The sequence below is a fragment of the Haematobia irritans genome, chromosome 4 (assembly GCF_050003625.1).
Source record: "Haematobia irritans isolate KBUSLIRL chromosome 4, ASM5000362v1, whole genome shotgun sequence".
Lineage (NCBI taxonomy): Eukaryota > Metazoa > Arthropoda > Insecta > Diptera > Muscidae > Haematobia > Haematobia irritans.
In genome coordinates, this window is record NC_134400.1 from 11,407,299 (window position 1) to 11,432,076 (window position 24,778).

General features: G+C 32.5%; 2 protein-coding genes across 2 annotated transcripts; one reads left to right on the top strand and one right to left on the bottom strand.

Moving 5' to 3' along the window:
- Positions 1-3,889: 3,889 nt before the first annotated feature.
- LOC142235300 (uncharacterized) lies at positions 3,890-10,982 on the bottom strand. Its single transcript, XM_075306551.1, has 2 exons — positions 10,905-10,982; positions 3,890-4,408 (listed from the first exon to the last, which is right to left on the bottom strand). The coding sequence occupies exons 1-2, from the start codon at positions 10,980-10,982 to the stop codon at positions 3,890-3,892; spliced, it is 597 nt and encodes a 198-aa protein (XP_075162666.1).
- Positions 10,983-11,705: 723 nt separating this feature from the next.
- LOC142235301 (uncharacterized) lies at positions 11,706-19,287 on the top strand. Its single transcript, XM_075306552.1, has 3 exons — positions 11,706-11,777; positions 18,363-18,677; positions 18,837-19,287. Exons 1-3 carry the CDS (start codon positions 11,706-11,708, stop codon positions 19,056-19,058), a joined length of 609 nt encoding a protein of 202 aa, XP_075162667.1. The 3' UTR covers positions 19,059-19,287.
- The last annotated feature ends 5,491 nt before the right edge of the window (positions 19,288-24,778 follow it).

Below are 24,778 nucleotides of genomic sequence, written 5' to 3' on the forward strand. Positions count from 1 at the left end.
TACAAAACGTTCTCCAGATTTGACCTCCGGAGCCTCTTGGAGGAGCAAAATTCATCGGATCCGGTTCAAATTAGGAACGTGGTGTTAGTATATGGTCGCTAACAACCATACCAAAATTGGTCCAATCACACAAAAATTGGTCCATATCGGTTCATAATCATGGTTGCCACTAGAGCCAAAAATAATCTACCAAAATTTTATTTCTATAGAAAGTTTTGTCAAAATTTTATTTCTAGAGAAAATTTTATTAAAATTTTATTCGGTTCATAATAAAATTTTCATCATTGTCAAAATTTTATTTCTATAGAAAATATTGTTCAAATTTTATTCGGTTCATAGTCATGGTTACCACTCGAACCAAAAATAATCTACCAAGATTTTATTTCTATAGAAAATTTTGTCAAAAGTTTATTTCTATAGAAAATTTTGTTAAAACTTTATTTCTGTAGACATTTTTGTCAAAATTTTCTTTCTATAGAAAATTTTGTCAAAATTTTTATTTCTATAGAAAATTTTGTGAAAATTTTATTTCTGTAGAAAATGTTGTCAAAATTTTATGTCTACTTTGTCAAACTGAATTATATACGTATTGGATCGATCTTTTTTGATTTAATATATACCACGTATGGACTTACATACAATTTAGAAGATGGTGTTAGGAGGTTTTAAGATACCTTGCCATCGGCAAGCGTTACCGCAACTTAAGTAATTCGATTGTGGATGGCAGTGTTTACAAAAAGTTTCTACGCAATCCATGATGGAGGGTACATAAGCTTCGGCCTGGCCGAACTTACGGCCGTATATACTTGTTTTTTTTTTAATTTAAGTACTATTGAAAAGTTTTCTCCAAATTACATTCTTATAGAAAGTATTGATTTCTATAGAAAATTTTGTCAAAACTTTATTTATATTGAAAATTTTGTAAATTTTTTTTTTTCTAGAGAAAAATTTGTCAAAAGTTTAGTTGTATAGAAGCCACCGTGGGAGCCGCCGTGGTGTAATGGTTAGGATGCCCGCCTTGCATACACAAGGTCGTGGGTTCGATTCCTGCTTTGACCGAACACCAAAAAGTTTTCAGCGGTGGATTATCCCACCTCAGTAATGCTGGTGACATTTCTGAGGGTTTCAAAGCTTCTCTAAGTGGTTTCACTGCAATGTGGAACGCCGTTCGGACTCGGCTATAAAAAGGAGGCCCCTTATCATTGAACTTAACATGGAATCGGGCTGCACTCAGTGATAAGAGGGAAGTTCACCAATGTAGTATCACAATTGACTGAATAGTCTAAGTGAGCCTGATACATCGGCCTACCACCTAACCTAACCTAGTTGTATAGAACATTTGGTCAAAATTTTATTTCTATAGAAAATTTTGTCAAAATTTTATTTCTACAGAAAATTTTGTCTAAACTTTATTTGTATAGAAAATTTTGTCAAAATTTTATTTCTACAGAAACTTTTGTCAAAACTTTATTTGTATAGAAAAATTTGTCAAAATTTTATTTGTATAGAAAAATTTGTCAAAAGTTTATTTGTATAGAAAATTTTGTCAAAATTTTATTTCTATAGAAAATTTAATAAAAATTTTATTTCTATAGAAAATGTTGTCACAATTTTATTTCTATAGAAAATTTTGTCACAATTTTATTTCTATAGAAAATGTTGTCACAATTTTATTTCTATAGAAAGTTTTGTCAAAATTTTATTTCCATAGGGAATTTTTTCAAAATTTTTTATCTATACAAATTTTTTTCAAAATTTTATATCTATAGAATTTTTTTAAAATTTGTATTGAAAATTGTTCTCAAAATGTTATTCCTATAGAAAGTATTGTCGATAATTGATTTCTATAGAATATTTGGTAAAAATTGTATTTCTATAGAAAATTTTTTCAAAATTTTTATTATATATAAAATTTTCATTTCTATAGAAAATATTGTCAAAATTTTACCAAAAATCTACCATCATCTACGGGTATCGCAAACGTTCTTCATTTGATTCAAATTTAATTTTCATTTTATTTTTGCATTTATTTATTGTTTGTTACAAAATTTGTTTTTGCCGTAATTTCAAACACTTTTATACAAAAACCACAATCGATTTCTTCTTTATCAAGACCTGTTCTTTACTGGAGAAAGAAGGTCCTTATCCCGTATATATGACATATTTTGATATTTCATGGAAAAAATGTTACATGGTTCTATGCAATGCCATACATCCTAAATTGACCCATAACCATGGTGTAGGGTAAAGTTAAGAGTTCTACTCTAACAAAATTTTCTGTTGTAAAGTTATGCTTTCTTTGTCTACACAATGCCAGCTGTCCAGATGAATATGACCATAGGCTATGGATTCACACAGAAAGCAACGTAACTCAGTTAATGGTAACATTGTAATGCGATAATGGTGATTGTATTAAATGATTTTTTCTTTTGTTGTACTTACTAAATATCTTAGTTGCAGTTCCCTTAATTTTATTTTGAATTTTCTTAAAATTTTAAAATTATTCAATTTATTTACTTGAAATATCATTATTTGGACTAAATGTTATAAAGATTGATATTGAATGGCCTAAGGAGTTAATTAAAAGGGCGCATGAGTTACAAATAAACCCGGAATTCGAGAATATTTGAAATAAAATTAAATTTCGAAAATATTTGAATATTTAAGAATATTTGAAATAAATTTTGCAAATAAATTTAAATTTCGGGAATATTTAAAATAATAGACCACTCATGGTCGATTTTAATTGTTGAATTCCGTCAACATCTTAAGAATTTATTTATTCAAAAAAAATGGCTTAATTCGATTTTTTTCAAAAATATCTGGAAATTTTGAGCCAGCCCAAACTTTGCATTATTCTTATGCGTTTCTTGTAGCCACAATATTTCAATTTTAAATGAAAGCTTTAAATAAATACTTGGTCATTTTGAATTTACCTCAACATATGGTTATGGTCTTAATGCTTCACTTAATATTGGTTGCTTGCATTGTTTTTGGGGTCTGTGTTTTAAACATCCACCAAATGTGGAGAAATCACCAGACAAGCGTTTCATTAAAATGTCAAAAATGTTAATTTGACTTTATCGCATATAAATTATCTTTCACCCAGACCCATATCTTCCATATGTATGGTATATATATATATATATATATATATATATATATATATATATATATATATATATATATATATATATATATATATATATATATATATATATATATATATATATATATATATATATATATATATATATTTTAATTTCATTTATTTTTGTCCTTCATTTGCTGAATTTGTATTCTGTCTATATGCGATAGTCCACAATATTTACTGGTGTAATTGCCACATAATAGCCCAAATAAAAACAAAACAAAAAATTATTGTAATTTCTAAAACAATTTCAGATATATCCGATATTTAAAGTGGAATTCAACGAAATGTTTTTCTATAGCAAATTATTATTTCTGCAGGTAATAGATATACCTCCAGAAGTCAAAGCGGGAAATCGATCTACATGCGCAAAAAATGGTAAACGATATTTGTTTGTCTAAAATTTAATTTGGGAGGCAAAAATTATTTTTTGGTGTGTAGATCGATCTCCCGATTTGTTTTCTGGAGGAATTTCCTCCCAAATGAAATTGTAGGGGAAAAAAATATCATTTCGGCCTGGCCGAACCTTCAGTCTTATTTACTTGTATTTTTTCGTTATTCAAACATTTTATTTCTTTGCTATTTCTCTTTATATAATATTATACATCAATACTATTTAGATTTAAAAAAAAAAAGTTGGCCAATTTTGCATAGACTCATAATCACCATCCTTAACCTCCATCTTTTGTAGCACATTTCTTATAAGACCTTTTTTATCCATTTTTCCACCTTTTGACTTTAGCCCATGCTAAACATTTTCAAATTATTAAATCCCTTTGATTTATCAATTTTTCCCTGGAGACGACCCTTCAGCAACATTACATTTTCAACATTGCCCTTATCCATTTGAATATCCACATAGAAATTAGTTTCGGTACAATATTGTGGTAATAGCTCTTCATCCACATGATAATCACTCAATGTATAGATATTCGACTTCTTTAGAGGACAGGTTTTGATAAAGGTACCCTGTTTGAGAATATCCTCATACAAGCGATGGAGGATGGCATCCAGGCTACGCTGTTGAAGGAATTTACAGAATTGTACCTTATGACTTAACATTGTGGTGTAGTTGTTGGCTTGTTCGCCCTCAATGGCCAGACTGTAAGTGAGGGCAATATCATCAATGTCTTCCAAGACATTGAGCACAACATTCACCGAGGTATCCGCGGAAGTATTTTGTATTTGAATTTTGGCATCCAACAGATTGGCATTAGTTTCATATTGGAATGCGGTTAGGATAACTTTGTAAGCACGCTAGTAGGATTGACATCAAATGAAAAAAGAGACATATTAAATAAATGTTAATTATATTGAATAAAATTTTCTATAGAAATAAAATTTTGACAACATTTTCTAGATAAATAGAATTTTGACAAAACTTTTCTATAGAAATAATATTTTAATAAAATTTTCTATAGAAATAAAATTTGAAAAAATTTTCCATAGAAATAAATTTGTGAAAAAATTTCCCATAGAAATAAAATTTTGACTAAAATTTTCTGCTGAACTAAATTTTTGACAAAATTTTCTATAGGATTTAAATTTTTACAAAATTTTGTATAGAAACGTAATATTGATCAAATTTTTTACAAAAAAAAAATTAACAAATTTTTCTATAGAAATACAATTTTAACAAAATTTTCTATAGAAATCAAATTTTAACAAAATTTTCTATAGAAATACAATTTAATTATACAATTATTTTTCGAGCTTTATGGACAGATATATATATAAGATTAAGGGACTTGTAAGTTATATGAAAAGATGATGTACAGTGGGAGAAAAGATGATTCAATTTGGGAGAGGAAATTTCCCAAATGTTTTCTCCTTAAGGAGTAAGCATATAGGGCCCAAAATTGAGTTATCTCTCCCAGCCAGATCTATACTAAAGGCTGTGGAAAGGTTCATTAGCCCGAACCGAAACATGTACAGTCCAGGAGTGTATAGATTTGTATCTGGCGTTTTCTTTGCAATGGCTCTATTAACCATGTTCCTAATCTATATCTGTCCATAAAGCTCGAAAAATAATTGTATAATTAGATATAATGCATTTGGACGTCACTTGCCTGTTTCGGTATCAGGCTAACATGAAACGAAATACAATTTTAACAAAATTTTCTATAGAAATAAAATTTTGAAAAAATTTTCTATAGAAATAAAATTTTGACAAAATTTTCTATAGAAATAATATTTTGATAAAATTTTCTATAGAAATAATATTTTGGAAATATTTTCCATAGAAATAAAATTTGGACAAAATTTCCCATAGAAATAAAATTGTGACAAAATTTCCCATAGAAATAAAATGTTAACAAATTCTTCTATAGAAATAAAATTTTGACTAAAATCTTCTACTGAACTAAATTTTTGACAAAATTTTCTATAGGATTTAAATTTTACAAAATTTTTTACAAAAATAAAATTTTAACAAAATTTTCTATAGAAATCAAATTTTAACAAAATTTTCTATAGAAATAAAATTTTGACAAAATTTTCTATAGAAATAAAATTTTGACAAAATTTTCTATAGAAATAAAATTTTGGCAAAATTTTTTATAGGAATAACATTTTACCAAAATTTTCTATAAAAAATATAATTTTTACAAAATCTTCTTTAGAAATAAAGTTTTTACAAAATTTTTCTATAGAAATAAACATCAAATAAAATTTGGACAAAATTTCTATAGAAATAAAATTTTGACAAAATTTTCTATAGAAATAAAATTTTGTCACATTTTCTATAGAAATAACATTTTGTCACAATTTTCTATAGAAATAAAATTTACACAAAATTTTCAATAGAAATAGCATTTTGACAAAATTGTCTATAGAAATAAAATTTTGATCAAATTTTTTTATAGAAATAAAATTCTGACAAAATTTTTCTATAGAAATAAAATTTTGACAAAATCTTCTGTAGAAATAAATGTTAATAAAATTTTCTTTAGAAATCAAATTTTGACGAAATTTCCTAAAGAAATAAAATTTTGACGAAATTTTCTATAGAAATAAAACTTTTCTAAAAATTTCTATAAAAATAAAATTTTGACAAAATTTTCTATAGAAATAAAATGTTGACAAAATCTATATATATAAAATTCAAATTATGTTTGTTTATTTGTTTGTTTGTTTGTTTATTTGTATGTTCCGGGTTGGCGCGAAAACGGCTGAACCGATTTACTTGAAACTTTCAGAGATCGTGGGGGGCACTCATGTGCTGAAAATAGGGTACCTCATTTTTTGACATATGGTCGCGGAGGGGGACCTCCCCTTTGTCGGACTTTTTGAAAATTGGACTAAAGTTGACCGATTTGCTTGAAATTTTCATTGAAGGTTGGGTTTGGCATCTAGACAAAGATCCGCAACTTTATATTTCGATATTTGGTGGCGGAGGGGGACCTCCCCTTTGTTCGACTTTTTTTAAGTACAGTGAAAAAACTAAAATTTTCTAAATTATCTGAGATTTACAGAGAGCATGCGGTGAGGTTATGGAATTAATATGGGGTACCTGATGGTTTCATATGTGGACGGGGAGGGGGACCTCCCCCTTGCCCTACTTTTTTAAACTTGGAACAAAATTATGCGATTTGCTTGAAATTTTCATTGAATTTTGGACGGGGAGGGGGACCACCCCTTTGCCCGACTTTTTTTTAAAGTACAGTGAAAACAAAACTAAACTCCCCCGACTGAAACTGCAAAAAAAACAACAACAATTCATAAGTTTTCTTGAAATGTACATAGGCAGTGGGGGAAGGTTATGAACGAAGAGGCAACCTTCCTTGCCCCACACTTGAAGGAAAGTTTCAAGAATTTTCGTTTCCAGTGCTATTCACTACGGTGTTTGTCGATATTGTATCGGGGAAAGTGACGTCCCTTTAAAACAATAGAGCAAAATTTAAACATCGCCGATCTACTTGAAATTTACAGGGAACGTGGGAGGAGGTGATTAAATTTATACATGATTTTTAAATTAGTATATGATTTTTCGATATCTGGTTGGGGAAGGGGAAAATTGAAATAAACTTTGTAGATTTACTTCGATAGAATTTATAGGGACCATTGATTAGTTGTGAAATTAATATAGGGTACGTGATAGTCCGATATCAGGTCGGAGTGGAGCGAAGGTGGGGAGAGGGTTCCCTTTTGTCCGTTTTTTTTTCTTAAATTGAAAGTAGAGGGTTGTCCGTAAATGGGAACTCGGTACATAATTTTATGATTTTTGCACAGGCTGAAATTTACATGAAATTGGCAGCCAACGTAGAGGGTGCATAATTTTCCAACATTTTAGCAAATGTTAATGTGGTAAAAATTTTACTACTTTTGCTTTTTCCGATTTATTGGATGGGAAACAGTAATTCTTTGTATGTTATTATAATATAGTGCTTAATTTTCAGATATGTTGAGGAGAAGGATACCTTTCCTTGACAAACCACACTTAAAATTCACAAGAAATATAGAAGATTGTCTACTTGAATACAGAACATTATTTATTGGAGGAAAGGGTACACCCTTTATTTTTGGAGGAAAGGGTACACCCTCTCCCCGACATTTTTGAAGACGAACCGTTTTACATATGCGTATCCGCCGTATTTGTACCTATAAACGAAAAAACAAGTAGTCCGATTTGTTTGAAAGAATTCAAATCTTTTCGAAGTTGTTCTCAGCATGAAGGATATGGTTGACTAAGTTGACGCAAAATGTTCCTACAAATACGCTTCGGAAGGCGCAGCGAAGCGGGCCGGGTTACGCTAGTTTTCTATAAAAATAAATTTTTTACAAAATTTTCTATAGAAGAATTTACTATAGAAATAAAATTTTTACTATAGAAATAACATTTTGACAAAATATTCTATTGAAATAAAATTTTGACAAATTTCTACAGAAATAAAAGTTTGACAAAATTTTCTTTAGAAATGAAATTTTGAAAAAAAAAATGTATATAGAAATAAAATTTTGACAATATTTTCTATAGAAATAAAATTTGGACAAAATTTTCTATAGAAATAAAATTTGGACAAAATTTTCTATAGAAATAAAATTTTGAAAAAAATGTATATAGAAATAAAATTTTGACAACATTTTCTATAGAAATAAAATTTGGACAAAATTTTCTATAGAAATAAAATTTTTGTTTGTTATTGTTGGTTTTGTTTGTCTATAGGGCTTTGCCCAAATAAATTTGACAAGCATACTTTTCCTCTGTTGGTTAAGCTACACTTGTAGTTTAGTCAATGCATGGCTTTAAGCTGAGATCAAAAACAACAATAACGAAATAAAATTTTGAAAAAATTTCCCATAGAAATAAAATGTTAACAGAATTTTTGAAAAAAATTTCTATAAGATTTAAATGTTGACAAAATTTTGTATAGAAACGTAATATTGATGAAATTTTTACAAAAATAAATATTTAACAAAATTTTCTATAGAAATAAAATTTTGACAAAATTTTCTATAGAAATAATTTTTGACAAAATTTTCTATAGAAATAACATTTTGACAAAGTTTTCTATAGAAATCAAATTTTTCTATAGAAATAAAATTTTAGCAAAATTTTTTAAAGAAATATAATTTTTACAAAAATCTTTTTTAGAAAACAAGTTTTTAAAAAATTTTTCTACAGAAATAAAATTTGGCCAAATTTCTATAGAAATAAAATTTTGACAAAATTTTCTATAGAAATAAATTTTGACAAAATTTTCTATAGAAATAACATTTTGACAAAATTGTAAATAGAAATAAAATTTTGACCAAATTTTTTATAGCAATAAAATTTTGACAAAATTTTTCTATAGAAATAAAATTGTGACCAAATTTTTTATAGAAATAAAATTCTGACAAAATTTTCGATAGAAATAAAATTTTGACCAACTTTTTTTTTATAGAAATGAAATTTTCTATAGAAATAAAACTTTGCCAAAAATTTCTATAAAAATAAAATTTTGACAAAATTTTCTATAGAAATCAATTGTTGACAAAATTTTCCATAAAAATAAAATTTTGCCAAAATTTTCTATGGAACTAAAATTTTGCAAGAATTTACTATAGAAATAAAATTTTGCAAAAATTTTCTATAGGAATAAAATTTTGTATAAAAATACAATTTTATTCGTTTTGTTTTGTTATTCTTGATTTTGTTCTTTAATCATTGTTTTTGTTTTTGTTTTTGTTTTTTTTTTTCTTGATTTCAGCTTAAAACCATGCATTGACTAAACTACAAGTGTAGCTTAACCAACAGAGGAAAAGAATGTTTGTCAAATTTATTTGGGCAAAGCCCTATAGACTGCAAGATGGTTGGATGGACGCACGTTTCGAAATTACGACATTCCTCATCAGCAAAACTATCAACCAATTATCAGAATAAATTCAGGCAGTTCATTAAACCCAACAATGAACCACACTTGAACTTTTCCTCTGTTGGTTAAGCTACACTTGCAGTTAGTCAATGGTTTTAAGCTGAAATCAAAAAAACAACAACAATGAAATAAAATTTTGACAAAATTTTCTATAGAAATAATATTTTGACAACAATTTCTAAAGAAATAAAATTTTGATATAAATGTATATAGAAATAAAATTTTGACATAATTTTCTATAGAAATAAAATTTGGACAAAATTTTCTATAGAACTAAAATTTTGCAAGAATTTACTATAGAATTAAAATGTTGACAAAATTTTCTATTGAAATAAAAGTTTGACCAATTTTTCTATAGAAATAAAATTTTGACAAAATTTTCTATTGAAATAAAATTTTGACAAATTTCTATAGAAATAAAAGTTTGAAAAAATTTCTATAGAGATAAAATTTTGAAAAATTGTTCTATAGAAATAAAAGTTTGAAAAATTTTTCTATAGAAATAAAATGTTGACAAAAATTTCCATAGAAATAAAATTTTGACAAAATTGTCTATAAAAATAAAATTTTCACAAAATTTTCTATGGAAATAAAAAACAATTTCTAAAGTAATAAAATTTTGATATAAATGTATATAGAAATAAAATTTTGACATAATTTTCTATAGAAATAAAATTTGGACAAAATTTTCTATAGAACTAAAATTTTGCAAGAATTTACTATAGAATTAAAATGTTGACAAAATTTTCTATAAAAATAAAAGTTTGACCAATTTTTCTATAGAAATAAAATTTTGACAAAATTTTCTATTGAAATAAAATTTTGACAAATTTCTATAGAAATAAAAGTTTGAAAAAAATTTCTATAGAAATAAAATTTTGAAAAATTGTTCCATAGAAATAAAAGTTTTGAAAATTTTTTTCTATAGAAATAAAATGTTGACAAAAATTTCCATAGAAATAAAATTTTGACAAAATTTTCTATAAAAATAAAATTTTCACAAAATTTTCTATAGAAATAAAATTTTGACTTCATTCTCCGTACAGGAGATTAAAGTGAAGTTTTCTGCAAAAGCCTATATGTATATGGATTTGTCTAAACTCTCTACCTTCTTCGGGAAAATGTCTACAGTACCCATCAAATTTTATCTTCATCTTCTTTTAATAATTCCTCATTTTTAGTTTTTGTTTTGCAATTTTTTTTTCTCCCCAATCCTCAAAAGGTTTACGAAGTTTAATTAAAAATCTCTTCATAAAAATCGACCAACTCATAAAATTATCATCACTCTCATTCCTTGCTATGTAATTCTAGTTCGGGCCAAAAATTCCAAGGGGAAATTCCCAAAGGAAAAATGCTTAAGAAACTAACATAGAAAAAGACCACAATGGAAAACTTACCCAAGCCAAACAGTTTTGATTGCAAAACAATAAAACCACACCAAATGTAATTAAAAATTTCAAATTTTCCCACTTCATGGTTAGAGCTTTTTTTGGCTTGTTTTCTTTTTCTATTTTAGTTAGTTGCTCACCAACAGATGCTTAAAACTGTATGGGGAAAAAAACAATTTGAAATCTCCTTGGGATTCATGGCATATGGGAGATGATGAGAATACAAGCCAAATTGGTTTTCTTTTTTTATTATTGAAAAAAAAATAGAAAAAAACGATGAATATCGACTTTTTAACCAGCTTAGCTTATTCCGATCATCAATAGACCTAAGGTCACAACAATTATTTCCCCTTGAATCATAAACAAGGTAATCAAAAGCTGTTTTAAGCTTTTTAAAATTTTTTGAGTCATTACCATGGCAGTTGATGTACCTGTTGATCCATGGAAATACGAAGAGATCTTGAACAAAGATTAGACCAAATTTTGTTGACTAGGCATGACTGACATTTTTTCCAGCCAAATAATTCAGTTGGGAAAAGTATAGAAAATTTTACCATGCCTCAGTGCTTGGGTCAATCTCAATTAAAAACTAATAATGAGAATTTTTATGAAATGTATTCAGATTTTGGCCATGATAGCAACTAATTTGACTCATATGTTTTGGGGTAAATTTCCATAATTTTTTCAGCTATAAAAGACATTTTTTTGTGACTGAAGTGAACCAAATACAAACGAATTTCTGTTCGATAGTGACATTGAAAGTTGTGTGTAGTGAAGATTTAGAAAAAAAGAAAAAACAAAAGATTTGTAATGACATCGGTTTCGTGGTTAGTTAATGTGGTTCTAGTGGCTTTGGCTGGAGTTGCATTGGTCCAGGCTGAGGTATGTAGTAGTGAAATGGAGAGATTATATCCTGAAAAACTCATATTCCAAACATTTTTTATATCCAAAAATTATTGATGGAAACTAACAAATTATTTACTTTTTTTATACCCTGCACCATAGGATGGGGGGTATATTAACTTTGTCATTCCGTTTGTAACACATCGAAATATTGCTCTAAGACCCCATAAAGTATATATATTCTGGGTCGTGGTGAAATTCTGAGTCGATCTGAGCATGTCCGTCCGTCTGTTGAAATCACGCTAACTTCCAAACGAAACAAGTTATCGACTTGAAACTTGGCACAAGTAGTTGTTATTGATGTAGGTCGGATGATATTGTAAATGGGCCATATCGGTCCACTTTTACGTATAGCCCCCATATAAAGGGACCCTCAAATTTGGCTTGCGATTGCTCTAAGAAAAGCAAATTTCATCCGATCCGGCTGAAATTTGGTACATGGTGTTAGCATATGATCTATAGGTTAGGTTAGGTTATGTGGCAGCCCGATGTATCAGGCTCACTTAGACTATTCAGTCCATTGTGATACCACAGTGGTGAACTTATCTCTTATCACTGAGTGCTGCCCGATTCCATGTTAAGCTCAATGACAAGGGACCTCCTTTTTTATAGCCGAGTCCGAACGGCGTTCCACATTCCAGTGAAACCACTTAGAGAAGCTTTGAAACCCTCAGAAATGTCACCAGCATTACTGAGGTGGGATAATCCACCGCTGAAAAACTTTTTGGTGTTCGGTCGTAGCAGGAATCGAACCCACGACCTTGTGTATGCAAGGCGGGCATGCTAACCATTGCACCACGGTGGCTCCATATGATCTATAACAACCATGCAAAAATTGGTCCACATCGGTCCATAATTATATATAGCCCCCATATAAACCGATCCCCCGATTTGTCTTGCGGAGCCTCTAAGAGAAGCAAATTTAATCCGATCCGGCTGAAATTTGGTACATGGTGTAAGTATATGGACTCTAAAGACTATGCAAAAATTGGTTCACATCGGTCCATAATTATATATAGCCCCCATATAAACCGATCCCCAGATTTGGCTTGCGAAGCCTCTAAGAGAAGCAAATTTCGTCCGATCCGGCTGAAATTTGGTACATGGTGTAAGTATATGGTCTCTAAGAACTATGCCAAAATTGGTCGAAATCGGTCCATAATTATATATAGGCCCATATAAACCGATCCCTAGATTTCACCTCCGGAGCCCCTTGGAAGAGCAAAATTCATCCGATTCAGTTGAAATTTGGTACTTGATGTTGGTATATTGTATCCAACAACCATGCAGGAATGGGTTCATATCAGTCCATAATTATATATAGCTCCCATATAAACCGATCCCCAGATTTGAACTCCGGTGCTTATGGAGAAGCAAAATTCATCCGATCTGGTTGAAATTTGGTACGTGGTGGTAGTATATGATATTTAATAGCCATGCCAAAAGTAGTCCATAACAGTCCATAATCATATATAGCCCCCATATAAACCGATCGCGAGATTTGGTTTTGGAGCCTCTTGGAGGAGCAAATTTCATCCGAGTCAGTTGAAATTTGGTACATTGTGCTAGTATATGGCCTTTAACAACCATTCCTAACTAGGTCCATATCGGTCTATAGTTATATATAGCCCTCAGATAAATCGATCCCCAACCGCACAAAAATTGGTCATATCAAGTTCATAATTGTATATAGCCCCCACATAAGCGACCCCCATATTACAATTCTGGTAGAAGTTTCTATGCAATCCATGGTGGAGGGTACATAAGATTCGACCTGGCCGAACTTACGACCGTATATACTTGTTGCAATACAGTTTAGTAAAAATTTTCTAAACTTAACCTACATTTTGCTTCCTGTTGGAATGGGGATATATTTACTTTTTCCATTCCGTTTATATACTCTGGATCGTGGTCATATTCTGAGTCGATCTAACGATGTCCTTCCGGCCGTCCATCCGTCTGTTGAAATCACGCCGATACAAGCTATCGTCTTAAAACTTGACACACGCTGAAAAATATATTGTGGTGAGGCCAAAGATTTCCTTAAAATATGAATGTGAATTTTGCTTAGAATAGAAGACGCATTTCTGTAATATAAAGTCCTTTTTCCTTCTCCAAAATCCAATACACTTTTCATTAAAGTCGTTTTGTCTCCGCTTCTTCTTTGGAACCTGGCATACTTTTTTTCAGTGCACATAACTGTTATAGATGTAGGTTGGATGGTATTGCTAATGGGGCATATAGGATCACTTTTAAATACAGCCCCCATATAAACCGATCCCCAGATTTGACTTCAGGAGCCACTTAGGGGAGCCAATTTCATACGATCCAGTTAAAATGTGAAAAAGCATTGGCACCTAACAACCTCGCAAAAATTGGTCCATATCGGGCCATAATTACATATATTTAGTTGCCGTATATCTGACATTTGACTTCCAGAGCCTCTTACGGGAAGCAAATTTTATCCGACCCAGTTAATATATGCTACGTGATGTTAGTATGTGCCATTTATTAAAAAAAATAGTTACGTGCAAATAAAGATTACTCAACCTAAATTTCAGGATTCGCCATTTACACAATATTTAGAACAAATTTCTTTAAAATAGTGAAATTTTTCTATATAAAAAATTGTAATTTTGGTTTTTTATGAAATTTGAGACACATATTTTGGAAATTTCCCTCGCTCCATTAAAATCGTATGTTTTTGAAGTAAGGCAAATTTTCCTTAAACAAAGAAACAAATTTTTGAGTTAAAGAAATCGTCTTTAAATTAACTGAAATAGTGAATCTCCAGATTAAAGAAAACAAGTATATACACTAGTAAGTTCGGCCGGGCCGAATCTTAAATACCCACCACCTTTGAAAATTTTAGGAGAGTTTGATGACAGATATTTTCCCAAGCAGATCAGTTCAACTAGTACGCTTCCCACAGATATATGTAAAGATTTTACCTATTAAGACTAGATCAGATTCTGAATTTATAAGAACCAAATTTTGTTTGAGTTTTAGAAGAATCGTAAACATCTCTTGTAAGTGTGCAAGAAAATGATGAAATAACGCCGGGAGTTCGGTGTAATGGGGGCTGTACCAAAACATGGAAGTATACACACAGTATTCAGCACATTTAATTGTAGTTCTAGAATCTAGACCTCAAATTGGAGGGCTATATAGACCTCAAATATAAGGGGGCTATATCAAAACTTGGACCGATATAGCCCATCTTCGAACTTGACCTGCCTTCAAACAAAAGACGAATCTGTGCCAAATTTCAGGACGATAACTCAATTATTGAAGGCTGTTGCGTGATTACAACAGACAGACGGACATGCTTATATCGTCTTAGAATTTCTCCCTGGTCAAGAATATATATACTTTATATAGCCCGAAATCGATATTTCGATGTGCTACAAACGGAATGACAAATTTATTATACCCCCGTCACCATTCTATGGTGGTGGGTATAAATAACGCGTTTACACTAGGCTAAGACCTATTGTAAGGATCCTTGGTCTAACGTGTTTTGTTATACCCTCCACCATAGGGTGGGGGTATATTAACTATGTCATTCCGTATATATATATATATATATATATATATATATATATATATATATATATATATATATATATACATATATATATATATATATATATATATATATATATATATATATATATATATATATATATATATATATATATATATATATATATATATATATATATATATATATATATATTTTGGGTCGTGGTGAAAATCTGAGTCGATGTGAGCATGTCCGTCCGTCCGACCGTCTGTTGAAATCACGCTAACTTCCGAACGAAACAAGCTATCGACTTGAAACTTGGCACAAGTAGTTGTTCTTGATGTAGGTCGGATCGTATTGCAAATGGGCCATATCGGTCCACTTTTACGTATAGCCCCCATATAAACAGACCCCCAAATTTGGCTTGCGAGGCCTCTAAGTGAAGCAAATTTCATCCGATCCGGCTGAAATTTGGTACGTGGTGTTAGTATATGGTTTCTACCAACCATGCAAAAATTGGTCCACATCGGTCCATAATTATATATAGCCCCCATATAAACCGATCCCCCTATTTGGCTTACGGAGCAGCTAAGAGAAGCAAATTTCACCCTATCCGGCTGAAATTGGGTACATGGTGTTAGTATATGGTCTCTAACAACCATGCAAAAATTGGACCACATCGGTCCATAATTATATATAGCCCCCATATAAACCGATCCCCCGATTAGGCTTGCGGAGCCGCTAAGAGAAGCAAATTTCATCCGATCCAGCTGAAATTTGGTACATGGTGTTAGTATATGGTCTCTAACAACCATGCAAAAATTGGTCCACATCGGTTCATAATTATATATAGCCCCCATATAAACCGATCCCCCGATTTGGCTTGCGGAGCCGCTAAGAGAAGCACATTTCATCCGATTCAGCTGAAATTTGGTACATGGTGTTAGTATATGGTCTCTAACATCCATGCAAAAATTGGTCCACATCGGTTCATAATTATATATAGCCCCCATATAAACCGATCACCAGATTTGACCTCCGGAGCCTCTTGGAAGACCAAAATTCATCTGATTCAATTGAAATTTGGTACGTGGTGTTAATATATGGCCTCAAACTCCCATGCAAAAATTGGTCGATATCGATCCATAATTATATATAGGCCCCATATAAACCGATCCCCAGGTTTGACCTCCGGAGCCCCTTGGAAGAGCAAAATTCTTCCCATTCGGTTGAAATTTTGTACGTGATATTAGTATATGGTATCCAACAACCATGCAGGAATTGGTTCATATCAGTCCATAATTATATATAGCCCCCATATAAACCGATCCCCAGATTTGACCTCCGGTGCCTTTTGGAGAAGCAAAATTCATCCGATCTGCTTGAAATTTGGTACGTGGTGGTAGTATAGGATATTTAACAACCATGCCAAAAGTGGTCCATATCAGTCCATAATCATATATAGCCCCATATAAACCGATCCCGAGATTTGGTTTTGGAGCCTCCGAGTGATTTGAAATTTGGTACATTGTGCTAGTATATGGTCGTTAACAACCATGCCTAACTAGGTCCATATCGGTCTATAGTTATATATGGCCCTCAGATAAATCGATCCCTAATCACACAAAAATTGGTCCATATCAAGTTCATAATTGTATATAGCCCCCATATAAGCGACCCCCATATTTCAATTCTGGCTCTCTACGTACAGTGCAAAAAGTCCATATCGATTCGTAATTATTTGTAGGCTTAACTATATATACCTTTTTTGTCTAATATATACCACGTATGGACTAACTCACAATTTAGAAAACGATGTTAAGAAGTTTTAAGATACCACAACCCAAGTAATTCGATTGTGGATGACAGTCTTTCGTAGAAGTTCCTACGCAATCCATGGTCGAGGGTACATAAGATTCGGCCTGGCCGAACTTACGGCCGTATATACTTGTTTTATATAGAAATGTTTATCAACATTTTATTTCTATTGAAGATTTTGTCAAAATTTTATTTCTATAGAAAATTTTGTCAAAATTTTATTTCTATAGAAAATTTGGTCAAAATTTTATTTTATAGAAAATGTTGTCAACATCCCAGCAAAAAATTTTGGAAGTTCTTCCAAAGGCACAACTTTAAAAGCATTTCCAGAAGATGCACTCCCAATGATGTTCTTTATTTTAACTACCCAGGAAGTTCTTTTAATTCAATTTTTTATAACTTGTTTTTTTCATACTTTTAATGCCTAATTTTAACTTTTTTTATTTCAAATAGGTTAAAAACAGAGTAAGAATTCATAAAATGGTACAAATTATTTAAATTTTGTCGAAAAAATGCTAAATCCAATCTGAAAAAATTGTGAATTTTTGAAAATATTTAAGGTCAAACTTTTTCGAGATGCGTTAGAATCCATTAAAAATTATAAAAAATTATAAAAATTATTTATTTGACAAAATATCACAGAATTTTTTAATTTACATCCAAAACATTGAATTCGGATCACACCTAAAGAAGTGATGCTAATTCAGTGCAACGGCTGTTGAAATAGAGGACTTTCGTCCTATGACAAGTCCATGTTATATTCATCGCTTCTGCGTCAATTTTGCACCACTTCCGGATCCAAAAAGAACATTTTCATTACTTTTTTGGCGACGCTTTTTTTGCTGGGATTTTATTTCTGTAGAAAATTTTGTCAAAATTTAAAGCAAAGTCTTTGACGTTTACTTAAATTAGAGTTTCTTATTTTAAAGAGCATTTGACATATAAAAAACGAGGAGCAGGGTTTTTTTTAATTAAAAGCCGCTCCGAGCAGCATTTCTTCAATTAAAAACCGTTCCTCGATACTTTTTTAATTAAAAATCGCCCCGCACAGCATTTGCTCAATTTAAAACCTCTCCGCGCCGGTTCTAAAATTGTCGTTCTCGCTTCGGGCGCTGCGCTTCTGATCTCCGATTCCATATGACAAAAGGTTTCTCTTAAATGCTTATAAATTTAAGTGATATCATTAATAAATAAAACTTTTATTTTCTCTAATTTTTCAGAAAGTAATGCGCCCCAAATTTAAGGATATTAATCTATGGTCCGATGATAAACATGTCTCACATTCCTTCAAATTTGATCCCAGTGACCCACATATGAATATAACCGTAGATGTTTTGCAAGAACTGCATGATGTTGATATAAAATCGGAACTTATGATTAGCCAAAAACAAGATCCCACCTATCATTTAGCCTTGAATAGCACCATGAATTTGTGCCGCATTGTCAACTGGCATAGCAAGTCGCCAGTAGGAGCTATTATCTCGACCTTCCTCAAAGAGTATGGCAATATTATCGATAAATGTCCCATTGGCAAGGTAAGCAAAAATATCTCAAGATACAATTTCATAAATCAAAACTTTTTTGATCAAAAATCAAAACAAAAAAATCTTTTGACATTTTCGACAAATAAAATAAATATACAAAATTTATAGGGTCAAATTAAAATGTCATTACCTCTATTGCGTAAATTACAGGGCCAATATTATATGCACAAATTCTGGATTCCTGAGGATACAACTTTGGCCACATTACCTGAAGTCGATTTTGTATTGAATATCCAGGCTTTCCATGTTGAGGCCAATAAACAAAAGACAATGATTATTAATGATCATGTAACCGGTGAAATTGTTGTCCAGGATGTTAACAATGTCAAACCAGGTCTCTTGGCCCTGTTACCTAAGGTACCAGCTGGCTAAGCCAGTCAATACCCAATACGTACCAAATAAAACGTACCAACTTTATTTACCACAGAAATATATGTATAGTAGTGTATTTTTACCAATCCTTTTTGTAGTCACTGTAAATTAATTAAATTTCATGTACACGTGTCTCTGTGAACTTTATCATTGTATATGTATATAAAAATTATATTATAATTAATAAATATTTATTTAATGGTTACCATCGCCGAAAACCCCACATAAATTGAAAGTTTTTTTCCTGGGTTAATATAGCTCGAGCTATACAAGCAGATATTTTGACAAGGCCCTAATCTAGGATTTATGAAAGGGAAATTAGGAAACAAAACTTATTCATAAAATATTCGATTCCCTTGGAGTTGTTTGTGTTTTAAAATTTTTCAGCCAATAATTCTCTAGAATATAATCTACAAAACAATTACAATGACTATGACATTCGAGGAAGCGAACTGTCTCTATTAGATGATTGAAGTAGGTGTCCAGCCTGTTGGGTTCGCATGACACACACACAAAAATAATTTTCTTATTCTATCACGAAATTAATTGTTCCCATTAATTTGTTAATTGCAATGTCTTCAATCACAGAAATGATATTATCAATTAAAAAATTAATTGATCCAATAAATTTGTATACCCTCCACCATAGGATGGGGGTATATTAACTTTGTCATTCCGTTTGTAACACATCGAAATATTGCTCTAAGACCCCATGAAGTAGATATATTCTGGGTCGTGGTGAAATTCTGAGTCGATCTGAGCATGTCCGTCCGTCCGTCCGTCTGTTGAAATCACGCTAACTTCCGAACAAAACAAGCTATCGACTTGAAACTTGGCACAAGTAGTTGTTATTGATGTAGGTCGGATGGTATTGCAAATGGGCCATATCGGCCCATTTTTACGTATAGCCCCCATATAAACGGACCCCCAAATTTGGCTTGCAGATCCTCTAAGAGAAGCAAATTTCATCCGATCCGGTTGAAATTTGGTACATGGTGTTAGTATATGCTCTCTAACAACCATGCAAAAATTGGTCCACATCGGTCCATAATTATATATAGCCCCCATATAAACCGATCCCCCGATTTCGCTTGCGGATCCTCTAAGAGAAGCAAATTTCATCCGATCCGGCTGAAATTTGGTACATGGTGTTGGTATATTGTCTCTAACAACCATGCAAAAAATGGTGCACATCGGTCCATAATTATATATAGCCACCATATAAACCGATCCCCCGATTTGGCTTGCGGAGCCTCTAAGAGAAGGAAATTTCATCCGATCCAGCTGAAATTTGGTACATGGTGTTAGTATATGGTATCTAATGATCATACAAAAATTGGTCCACATCGGTCCATAATTATATATAGCCCCCATATAAACCGATCCCCAGATTCGTCCTTCGGAGCCTCTTGGAAGACCAAAATTCATCCGATTCGGTTGAAATTTGGTACGTGATGTTAGTATATGGTATCCAACAACCATGCAGGAATTGGTTCATATCAGTCCATAATTATATATAGCCCCCATATAAACCGATCCCCAGATTTGACCTCCGGTGCCTTTTGGAGAAGCAAAATTCATCCGATCTGGTTGAAACTTGGTACGTGGTGGTAGTATATGATATTTAACAACCATGCCAAAAGTGGTCGATGTCAGTCCATAATCATATATATGCCCCATATAAACCGATCCCGATATTTGGTTTTGGAGCCACTTGGAGTAGCAAATTTCATCCGAGTCAGTTGAAATTTGGTACATTGTGCTAGTATATGGCCGTTAACAACCATGCCTAAGTAGGTCCATATCGGTCTATAGTTATATATAGCCCTCAGATAAATCGATCCCCAATCACTCAAAAATTGGTCCATATCAAGTTCATAATTGTATATAGCCCCATATAAGCGACCCCCATATTTCAATTCTGGCTCTCTACCATGTATGGACTAACTCACAATTTAGAAAACGATGTTTAGAAGTTTTAAGATACCACAACCCAAGTAATTTGATTGTGGATGACAGTCTTTCGTAGAAGTTTCTACGCAATCCATGGTGGAGGGTACATAAGATTCGGCCTGGCCGAACTTACGGCCGTATATACTAGTTTTGATTAATTTTTGTTTCAATTAAAACTTTTGTTGAATCAATTGAATTTTGATAGGAATATTTTTTAAAACTCAATTAAAATTTTAATTGGAAAAATTTTCGTGAACTTTTTTTTGTGTACAAGCGATGACAAGCCTTTTGAGGTTCCAGCCATATAGATTACCAACCATCTCTTAGGATTATTAGGAAGGTAGGTCTCCATAATATCTTCTACGAGGCGAATATCCACTTACTCTTGAATTGTTAGGTTCAGAAGTGAAATGTAAATGTTGTGGTACATGCAGATTCCAGCTAATAAACGAGATAACAAAGAAGTTTTCCCTGTAAATTCCACATAAGATTGTCTGCCAACTATATAGTTTGGCAACCATCTCCTAAGGTTTCCATAATATCTCCCTATACCTTCCCTCCAAATTCCACATAGGATTGACTACCAGCCATATATGGTAATTTGCCAACCATCTCTTAAGACTTTTAGGATAGCAGGTTTCAACAATTTCTCCTAAAAGGGCGAATGCTTACACTTCGTTTAAATTGCTGGGTTCAGAATTGAGAGTTAACTGTTGCGGAACCTGGAAATTGCAGATCGTAGATGAGATAGCAAATATGTTTTCCCTCTAAATTCCATGTAGGATTGTATACCAGCCATAAGTTTGCCAACCATCTCTTAGGAGTATTAGGGAGGAAGGTTTCCATAATATCTCCTTAGAGGCGAATATCCAAACTTCAGGTGTTACTCTTGAATTGTTGGGTTCAGAAGTGAGAGTTAACTGTTTCGTTACCTGCAAATGCGATAGCAAAGACGTTTTCTTTCTAAATTCCACATAGGATTGTATACTAGACATATAGTTCGCCAAGCATCTCTTAGGATTATTAGGATGGTAGGTTTCCACAATATCTCCTAGGAGATGAATAGCCACACTTTGGAAGTTAATCTTGAATTGTTGAGTTCAGAAGTTAGAGGCGATGTACCTGGAGTTTCCAGATCGTAGATGAGATATCAAAGATGATTTCCCTCCAAATTTCACATAGAATTGTCCACCAGCCATATAGTTTGCCACCCATCTTTTGAGATGCTTATCTCCAAAACGGGCGCATGTCTACACTTCGGGCATTCATTTCGAATTTCTGGGTTCTGAAGTGAGAGTTAACTGTAGCGTTACCTGGATACTCCAGATCGTTGATAAGATAGCAGTGATGTTTTCCCTCCAAATTCCACATAGGATTGTATACCAGACATATAGTTTGTCAAGCATCTTATAGGATTATTGGGAGGTACAGTTCCATAATATCTCCTAAGGGGCGAATATCCGCACTTCGGCCGTCAATCTGGAGTTGTTGGATTCTGTTGCGGTACTTGCAGATTCCAGTTCGTAGATGAGATAGGGAAATTATGTTTTCCCTCTAAATTCCACATAGGATTGTCTATCAGCCATATAGTTTACCAAGCATCTCTTAGGATTATTAGGATGATAGGTTTCGACAATATCTTCTAGGAGATGACCATCCAGACTATGGACTCTAATCTTGAATTGCTGAAATCAGAAGTGAGTACTTGGAGACTCTACACCGTACATGAGATATTAAAGATTTCTTCCCTCTAAATTCCACATAAAATTCTCTACCTGCCATTTGCCAACCATCTCTTAGGATTATTGGTAGGAACAGTTCCATAATATCTCCCAAGAGGCGAATATCCAAACTTCGGCCATCAATCTGGAGTTGTTGGATTCTGTTGTGGTACCTGCAGAATCCAGCTCGTAGATGAGATAGCAAAGATCATCTCCCTCTAAATTCCACATATGATCACATATGTCTACCAGCCATATAGTTTGCCAACCATCCATCTCTTAAGATTATTAAGGAGGCAGGTTTCCATAACATCTCCTAAGAGGACATTTGTCCACAGTTCGGATATCCATCTTGAATTGTTGGGTTCAGAAGTGAGAGGTACCTTCAGATTCCAGCTCGTAATTGAGATAGCAAGGATGTATGCCCTCTAAATTCCACATAGGATTGTCTACCAGCCATATAGTTTACCAACAATCTCTTCAGGATTCCATAATATATCCATCTGTTTTCCCTCCAAATTCCACATAGAATTGCACAACCATCTCTTAAGATTATTAAAGAGGCAGATTTCCATAATATCTTCCACGAGAACGAGTGTCCGCTATTTGGGCGTTCATCTTGAATTGTTCAATGCAAAAGTGTGAGGTACCTGGAGATGCCAGATCATAGATGAGATAGCAAAGATGTTTGACTTCTAAATTCCACATAGGATTTTCCCACCATCTCCTAAGATTATAAGGGAAGCCGATTTCCATAATATCTTCTAAGAGGGTGGATGATGATTTATATCATATAAAGGCAAATCCAATGCTACGAGAATCGAACGTTTATGCGGCCTCTTGCTATTAAACCGCGTCTGTAATTGCGATGGAACCCTTGGCTGTCTATAACCACCCGAAGCATACACTCCTGGCTGATGACCATAGAGAGAACTGTCTGGTCTAAGTGCACGGAAGTCTCAGCTTTGACTTCTGTCTGAACGGCCTTCAGTCTAGGTGTTCTCGATAAATTGTCTGCAGAAGGCATTCTCAGATCTCCTTAGCAAGACTCAAGATCTTGGGATCAACTGAATTTTCTTTCCACATATCGTCTATCTTAATTGCTTTCACCAAGTAGTACAGATGGATGTCAGGAAAGAAAACAAAAATAAATTTTCCAAAGAAACAATAATTGTCGACTTCTCATAGATTTCACTGAATTTTATATTCCGAGGATGTTGAGGAAAGCTTTCAATGTATATGCCAGGAACATAGCATCATTTTCTCGAATGTTCCAAATTATCTAGGCCAATTGCGGTGGAACTCTTGTAACCTGTAGCCGCCCGAAGTACGCACTCATGGCTGATGACAGTAGAGGGGGCTGTCTGATCTGAGTGCGTGGAAGTCTCAACTTTGCCTTCTGATCTCCTAGCAAGACTCAAGATCTTGGAATCAGCTCGGATTTCTTTCTGCATATTGTCCATCTTAACTGTTTTCACATCGCAGTGAGGACGGATGTGAGGAATCAAAAAAAATGTCTTTAGATCCCACATGAAAATTAACCTCTCACAACAGGACACCTCCCAAATGTGGAAAAAAAATTTAAGCGTTTGTGGGTGTAGACTTCTTAGAGGTTTCACTGAATCTGGTATTTCGACGGTGCTGGAGCAAACATTCAGAAACTTAGTACCGTTTCCTCGAATTTTCTAGGCCTGGAACTCTTGGCAGCCTGTAAACGCCCAAAGCACACACTCCTGGCTGATGAACCTTGGGGGCCTCTCTGGTCTGGGTGCAGTAAGTATAGGCCTTGCCTTCTGCATATACACAGAAAGAAGAGTTTTCTTTTCTGAGGAACGAAATTTTAGACAAACAAAGTTTTCTTTTGATGCTAAAAAATTTACCTTTAAAGCAAATAAAAAATATCAGAGACAATCCTTGAATCGCTTATAACAACTTCGGGTTTATTTGCTGCAAAAGAAAATACATTATAAGAAAGGGGAATTTCGTATGTCTAAAATTTCGTTCCGCAGGAAAGTATTTTTTCTTTGGGTGTATGGTCGGCAGTCT